We start from the raw sequence: 7,594 nt of genomic DNA, 5'->3' as shown, positions 1-7,594 counted from the left end.
GGATCCAGAAATTAAAATGTAACATTCAATTACAGCTTAGATGAAATTGCTGGTAATTTCAATCACCTCCAATGCCTCCTAGGAACTTGAGTCAATTGAGATAAGGATTAAGGATAAACATAACTGAATCACAGCAGTTACCAATTTAGAGTGTTCCAAGCTGACCACTAGGTGTCATGCCAAGTCACAAAATCAGTTCTATTGTAAAAATATTAACTGTTAGGGAGGGCGTATCTGTAGAAGGTATCTGTAGGAGAGGGTCTGTATAACTCAAATGGGAAGACAATTTTCACTAACTTTTAACTGAATCTTTTCCTAATCTTTCTGTTACATAAACAGATTTTACCAGCCTTCCAATGGGGTCCATGATACAGAAGGCTCTGATCTAGATCTAGTTTGGTTCAGACCCAACTAGTCATATGACTTTTCAGGGCACTTTTTTTTGGTGAGGCAATTGGGGTTAAGTGACTTGCCCAGGGTCACACAGCTAGTAAGTGTGTAAAGTGTCTGAGGCCACATTTGAACTCAGGTCCTCCTGAATCCAGGGCCAGTACTCTATCCACTGTACCACCTAGCTGCCCCTTTTTAAAGACAATTTGACTGTTAAATGACAAATTTGTTCTCTAGGTCCCATTTTACATTAGGCAAGTGAAACAGCAATTGGGGAATTAGAACTGACTGGTATACTTAAAAACCACTTGATATCAGATCACAGGCAAGGTAGGATTAAAATTTTATTTCAAGTAAGATGACATAGGGACACAGCATACACTATAGCTGACTTGAAACTGGTTAAAAGGCTCTTCCTTGTACTAAAAATAGCCAGGTATGGACAAGTTCAAGGGCCAAAGCTTTGTGCCCACACAGCTTAAATATAAACCAGAGCTGTCCCCATATTACCTCACTACGGAACTGCTTCCTTTTCTGGATTTTAATGGTGGGTAGGGCAGCTAGGTGGAACGGTGGATAAAACACTAGCCCTGGATTCAGAAGGATTCAGAGTTCAAATTCAGCCTGACCACCCTGGTCAAGTAATTTAACCCCAATTGCCCCACCAAAACAAACTTAAAAAAATTACATATCAAAAGTAAATACAGGGCTGGGAATACAACTAGCATTCCACCCACCCCAAGGCTCAATTGTGGATTTTGCGGATTAACTAATGGAGCTTTGAGATTTCATGGTTTGAACACAGAAACCATGAAATGACTAACCCAAAGAACAAAATTTTGAAGACTAAAGCAGATTTAATAATTAAGGAACAATTTCATTTATCCTTAGGCAAGGCAGATTTAAAACTGAAAAAAAAAAATGGGGCAGCTTGCATTACCTTGCTCAACCTTTGTACCTTTTGGGTTCACAAAGGCTTGGAATTAAGGCTATGCTAAAATGACTTCAATGCCTGTGTCCTAGCTTCAATCTAGTAGGGCCCTTAGACTTCTTTCCTTTAATTTGCCCACTCTGAACCCCCCATTAGTTTGTTACTGACTTGACTGCACTAGATTGATGCATGCACACTTGGGTAAACAATCACCCAGTCAAGAAAACTAGAGTCATCTGTATGGTGCCAATTTTAAATAGATTTTATTCTCCAGCACAAGAATTGCATTTCCACTTGTTTACAGTACTGATAAAGTGCAATGTTGTTCACTTCTCTCCCTCTGCACACATTCAAGTATTCAGAATGCCCAGATTTTTGCAGTAGCTTAAATGTTAACTTTTAAACTGCCACTGCCTTGGCTACAAATTTGAGTCCTTCAATTTTTGGAAAGCTGTGTGGAATGCTCTTTCTTCTGGTGAGTTAGTCAACCTCTTCAATGGTGGGTCCAGAAGAGGCACCTCCAGATGGGGCTGCTCCACCCCCTGGAAATCCACCAGGCATGCCTCCTGGCATGCCACCTGCACTCTGGTACAGCTTGGTAATAATGGGGTTACAGACTTTCTCCAATTCTTTCTGCTGATGCTCAAATTCTTCCTTCTCAGCAGTCTGGAAAAGAAAAACAACTTTCAGAGAGCAGATTGATGTTTAACACTAAATCACCTAAGCTTTAAAGAATGGGGAATGGTAATCTACCAAAGTTTTAGGAGAATATGGTCGCTCAGACATCCAAGGAAGGATCTTACCAACACAAGTCATGTGACTTCTGGTGGAAACTACGAATGGTTTGGGTCAACTGTCATCACAGCAGCCATTTGGTTCTTTTAGAATTCTAATAATGGCACTAATTTTAGTCACTGTATTTAGTGCAGTTTTAAACTGCACATGACTTGACAGATTATATCCAACCTAACAGCTCATTTCTGAAAACATTCGACATACCTGGTTCTTATCCAGCCAGTTGATTATTTCATTACATTTGTCAAGGATCTTCTGTTTGTCTTCATCGCCAATCTTGCCTTGCAGTTTCTCATCTTCTACAGTAGCCTTCATGTTGAAAGCATAAGATTCAAGAGAATTCTTGGAAGAAACCTTATCTCTCTGCTTCTCATCCTCAGCCTTGTACTTCTCGGCCTCCTGGACCATTCGTTCAATGTCTTCTTTGCTCAGACGACCTAAAAAAAAAAAAAAAAAACAAAAACAAATCTTAGCACACTCCCCATCTCAAAATGGGCTATCCATATTTGACAGTACTCTAGCTGTGACCTTGGGCAAGTCACTTAACCCTCCTTGCCCCCCCCAAATTATATTAAAATCAGTTTGAGATAAGGAGTGGTCGCTCAGACAGCCAAGGAAGGAACTTGTGCCAACATTAGTTTTTCAACTTCTAGTGGAAACTACGAATGGTTTGCTATCACTTTCATCCCAGCAGCCACTTCTTTGCTCTTTTCTGATTATATGTACACCGTAGTGCTATTGGCATTCTTATTTACTTACAAACTGCACATGCCCTCTTGTAGATGGGGTCACTGAGTACATGGTTTGGCCAACTTTCTCCTCCTGTCCCCAACTGAAAGGACATGCAATCTTACCTTTGTCATTGGTGATGGTGATCTTGTTCTCCTTGCCTGTGCTCTTATCCACAGCAGAAACATTGAGGATGCCATTTGCGTCAATGTCAAATGTTACTTCAATCTGAGGGACACCCCTGGGTGCTGGGGGGATTCCTGTGAGCTCAAACTTGCCAAGCAGGTTGTTATCCTTGGTCATTGCTCTCTCACCTTCATACACCTTTAGGAAAATTATGCTAGTTAGTAGTGATCAGCTTAGCCTTGCTAATACCCACCACACCCCGTGTAATCCAGGGGCTTATTGTCTGGCCCAAGTGGCCAAAGACATGGAACAATGACATACCTGAATAAGCACACCAGGCTGGTTGTCAGAATAGGTAGTAAAGGTCTGTGTCTGCTTGGTGGGGATGGTAGTATTACGTTTGATCAGAACTGTCATAACTCCACCAGCCGTCTCAATTCCAAGGGAAAGAGGGGTGACATCCAACAGCAGCAAGTCCTGCACATTCTCAGATTTATCTCCAGACAAAATGGCAGCCTGGACAGCTACAGGGAGAAAAAAGTGTTGGTAAAGAAAAGCTCAAAGCAAGATGTTAACAGCAATCCTATGACACCTGTTTCGCTCAGACATCCAAGGAAGGTACTTGGCCATCATCAGCAAGCTTCCGGTGGAAACTACGAATGGTTTTGGAACATTCATCACAGCGAACATGCTTAGCTCTAAAAGGAAACCTAGCATTAAGTTACCTGCACCATAGGCAACAGCCTCATCAGGGTTGATACTCTTGTTCAGCTCCTTGCCATTGAAGAAGTCTTGCAGAAGCTTCTGGATTTTGGGGATTCGAGTGGAACCACCCACCAGGACGATGTCATGGATCTGTGACTTATCTAGTTTGGCATCTCTTAGGGCCTTTTCCACAGGGTCCAGTGTGCCTCGGAAGAGATCGGCGTTCAGCTCTTCGAAACGGGCTCGGGTGATTGAGGTATAGAAGTCGATACCTTCATAGAGGGAATCAATCTCAATACTGGCCTGGGTACTGGAAGAGAGGGTGCGCTTTGCACGTTCACAAGCGGTGCGCAGACGTCGCACAGCCCTCTTGTTCTCACTGATGTCCTTCTTGTGCTTGCGCTTGAACTCGGCAATGAAATGGTTGACCATGCGGTTGTCGAAGTCCTCCCCACCCAAGTGGGTGTCCCCAGCTGTGGACTTGACCTCAAAGATGCCGTCTTCAATGGTAAGAATGGAGACATCAAAAGTACCACCTCCAAGGTCAAAGATCAACACATTTCTCTCGGCACCAACCTGTTAATCCAATGACAAAGTTATTAGTTGAGTAGAAGGAAAAAGGAGTTGGGGAGACATGAAATAGAAATTCATGCAGCTTAAGTTAGGCCTACCTTTTTGTCCAAGCCATAAGCAATAGCAGCAGCAGTTGGCTCATTGATGATTCTGAGCACATTTAGACCAGCGATGGTTCCAGCATCTTTGGTGGCCTGACGTTGGGAATCGTTGAAATAGGCTGGCACTGTGACCACAGCATTTGTGACAGTCTAGGGCAAATAAGGTATAGTTTAGTAGGGTATTTATACATGAGAATATTCACTAATCCATTGCTGAGTCAACATGGACATAATTCCTCATCTACAATAAATGAGGGTGGCTTTCCAATTTTATTCTAACTATTTGTATCATTTTAAATACTACCCAGACAAAAATACAATTAGTTAAGTCAAGCTCGCTCAGACATCCAAGGAAGGTTCTTGCCATCATTAGCAAACTTCTGGTGGAAACTACGAATGGTTTTGGTACCAATATCATCACAGCAAGCCAGCCTCAGAATACTTAAGATAATACTGAATAGGTATTAATAGCATGTGTGTAAAAGACTCAGAAATCCTTCCCCTGTAATACACCTGAAAGAAACACATCTATTTCTGATTAACTTAACAAGACCTGTATGTACTATCCCCATGTGTAATTGCCATAATTGCTTAGATTGTCAACTCATATAACCAATAACCAATTAAGTCTTTACCTTCCCAAGGTAAGCTTCTGCAATTTCTTTCATCTTAGTCAAGACCATAGAAGATACTTCTTCAGGATAGAAACTTTTGGTCTCCCCTTTGTACTCCACTTGGACCTTAGGCCTGCCTGCATCATTCACCACCGTGAAAGGCCAATGCTTCATGTCCGACTGTACAACTGCATCATCAAATCTTCGACCAATCAGACGTTTGGCATCTGGAAAAATTGATGAGGCCTTTGGTTTTTATACATTTTCAGTATTTTTTAAACATCACCCCAAACTTAAAACCTATCTTCATTTGAATTTCAGTGACCTGTAATTTTTTAAATTCATGTTTGCTAGCATATTTTATTTCTTAGTAATTGCCGCTTACCCCCCCAGATACTAGTCTCCAGACTTAAAGCATTTATTCTAATCTTAACTTCAATAAGGAACTATTCACATCATAGGACACACAAGCCTAATTATTTTGAGATTGGACAGTAGCTTTGCTTGCTCTTTAAAAAACCCATCAATCCTTAATGGGCTTTTTTGAGCCTTTGCCCAGGAACTGCAAGAGAATTGAAATATGCTGTAGAATCTGAAATCTTCGGGAAGCCTGATAACTGGAGACTACTGCTACTTAATATCATAAATTACTGTTTGATTTCTTACCAAAAACTGTGTTGGTGGGATTCATAGCAACTTGATTCTTTGCCGCATCACCGATTAAACGTTCTGTGTCGGTGAAGGCCACGTAGCTTGGGGTGGTCCTGTTTCCTTGGTCATTAGCAATGATCTCCACTTTCCCATGTTGGAAAACTCCCACACAGGAGTAAGTGGTGCCGAGATCAATGCCAACTGCGGGTCCCTTCGACATGGTTGCTGCAATGAAATGGGTTTAGAAACACCAGTAATTTATCAGCCATCTCCTTATATCAAGCTTCTCATTCCCACCTGAAGCCCCCTCGGCAAACACTTTTACTAACAAGTACAAGAAAAATCACAGATGCCCTTTTAATTAGCTATGAAACAGTCTTGCTAAACATGTCAATATTCAGCTGGAGCAAATCTATGAGATTTTGTAAAAATAAAAGCTACACTCCAGCAGCCAAAGCCTCACCGCCCCACTTGCAGAAGCTTAAGTGCTAGGAGGCTCTTGGCTGTGCACGTGGCCTGGGCCAAGAAGCTCCTAGGCTGGGGCTCCTCCCTACCTTCCCCTTCTTAAAAAGGAACAAAATGGCCTCAGTTATTTTTGGTCGATTCTCCTGAACTCCCAACCGTTGGATCTAAGCCAAGTTGCCTACTCCCTTTTAACAAGCGAGAATTTCTGATGGAAGCAGAACGGGCACAGCGGAAAGGAAGCCACGTGGTACACAAAAACTACATTACCCGGCATGCACCCCGCCTCAGCTCCTTAACTCTAGCCACGCGGTCCAAGCGGAAAATCTCATCAGGACGTCCCCACCTTGACCTCGTGACACCCGCAAAGGCTCAGTAACAAAAACTGTAAGCCCCACAAGGCCTTGCGCGTCCCCTCGCGCCCCCCAACTCGCCCCCGCTTGCAATCCTCTGAAAATGCTCCCCCCCCACTCTTCCTTTCCTTTCTATTCACCGTACTCTCTCAACCCCGCCCGCGGCTCGACATTGCGGATTGTTTTGCAGCAAAATCGAGAAAAATTTTAAGTCATAATTAAGTAGGGCAAATACGGGTTTATTCCCCAATGTACCAGCCCGTCGCTGCATAATGTCGCCCCAAAGCAGCGTTCTTGTGCTAAAAGATGCACTGCAACAGAAACCCCGCAAACCTTCTAAGCAATTAAGCCCATCTTCGTATTAAATGCAAAGAAAATAAACCCTATTGAGATTCAGAGCAAACCTAGAATTGTTCCCTTAGGCCTTACCTGGGGAGTCGGGGGTCGTAGCTGACCGCTGTGGAGAAGGGCTGCTGCTGCGCTGAGTAGACCGGCTTCCGCCTGCCCCCCAGCCTCTTATACCCCTTCGCCGAACCTTCCAGAAAAAACCCGCCCATCTCGGCTGCCCGTCTTGGCGCTCTCGTCCAATAGGTGATGCCGCCATCGACAGCGGGGCCAATGGATGGAACCGTTCCCCTCCTCAGGCCTCGCCCTCTCCCTCCTCATCCCGCCTCTCGTAGCCGTGACGCTAACCCCTCCTCCTTCTCGAACCTTCATTCTCGCCCCCGCCGTCCGGGAAAGGAAGGGCGGGGGGAGAAAATGGGAAGGGAGAGGCGGAGCCAATGAGAACCCGCGCGCGGGAGCTCTCAGTCGCTGGGGGCAGGGAGGGGAAAATGGGACCTCGTTTGTCCCTGGAAACCCGAGCATGCGCGCTCGAGAAGATAAAGGGAGGAAAAAAAGAGAGTTAGGGAGATAACCGAGGAGACAGCCAATCACGCTCCAGAAGGGGGCGAATTCTGGGGAGCTTGGGGTGCTAGTACGGGCCAACGCCGGGACCCAGACTGGGCTGTGGGGGAAGGGAAGCTCTTGTCGTCAAGGGCGGAAATGGAGAGGGAACAAAATGGTCGCGGTTTAGCTCGGCCTCCTCTTCCTGACTGTGAAATAGGGTTGCGCCTTCCCAGATCCCTGGGCGTGCCGGGTTGTCTTTTCCCGTGGTTTGGGCCC

General features: G+C 44.6%; 1 protein-coding gene and 2 non-coding genes across 3 annotated transcripts; all 3 read right to left on the bottom strand.

Moving 5' to 3' along the window:
- Positions 1-1,560: 1,560 nt before the first annotated feature.
- On the bottom strand, positions 1,561-7,018 carry HSPA8 (heat shock protein family A (Hsp70) member 8). Its single transcript, XM_043992043.1, has 9 exons — positions 6,860-7,018; positions 5,631-5,840; positions 4,986-5,191; positions 4,348-4,500; positions 3,697-4,252; positions 3,293-3,495; positions 2,971-3,169; positions 2,321-2,553; positions 1,561-1,987 (listed from the first exon to the last, which is right to left on the bottom strand). The coding sequence occupies exons 2-9, from the start codon at positions 5,833-5,835 to the stop codon at positions 1,802-1,804; spliced, it is 1,941 nt and encodes a 646-aa protein (XP_043847978.1). The 5' UTR covers positions 5,836-5,840; positions 6,860-7,018; the 3' UTR covers positions 1,561-1,801.
- On the bottom strand, positions 3,569-3,657 carry LOC122752029. The gene has a single exon (XR_006355835.1). It is a non-coding gene; the product is annotated as a small nucleolar RNA SNORD14 (small nucleolar RNA).
- On the bottom strand, positions 4,686-4,776 carry LOC122752028. The gene has a single exon (XR_006355834.1). It is a non-coding gene; the product is annotated as a small nucleolar RNA SNORD14 (small nucleolar RNA).
- Positions 7,019-7,594: the final 576 nt, after the last annotated feature.

The sequence above is a fragment of the Dromiciops gliroides genome, chromosome 3 (genome assembly GCF_019393635.1).
Source record: "Dromiciops gliroides isolate mDroGli1 chromosome 3, mDroGli1.pri, whole genome shotgun sequence".
NCBI classification, from domain to species: domain Eukaryota; kingdom Metazoa; phylum Chordata; class Mammalia; order Microbiotheria; family Microbiotheriidae; genus Dromiciops; species Dromiciops gliroides.
The sequence above is the reverse complement of the archived record's forward strand: the minus strand, read 5'-3'. Positions and strand labels throughout refer to the sequence as shown.

Excerpts from the sequence above, each read along its gene's own strand:
- HSPA8 (XM_043992043.1), bottom strand. The coding sequence starts at position 5,835 with ATGTCGAAGGGACCCGCAGTTGGCATTGATCTCGGCACCACTTACTCC. Across the intron at positions 4,253-4,347 it reads CTTATGGCTTGGACAAAAAG|GTTGGTGCCGAGAGAAATGT; the intron begins GTAGGCCTAACT and ends TTGGATTAACAG. Across the intron at positions 1,988-2,320 it reads ACTGGCTGGATAAGAACCAG|ACTGCTGAGAAGGAAGAATT; the intron begins GTATGTCGAATG and ends TTTCTTTTCCAG.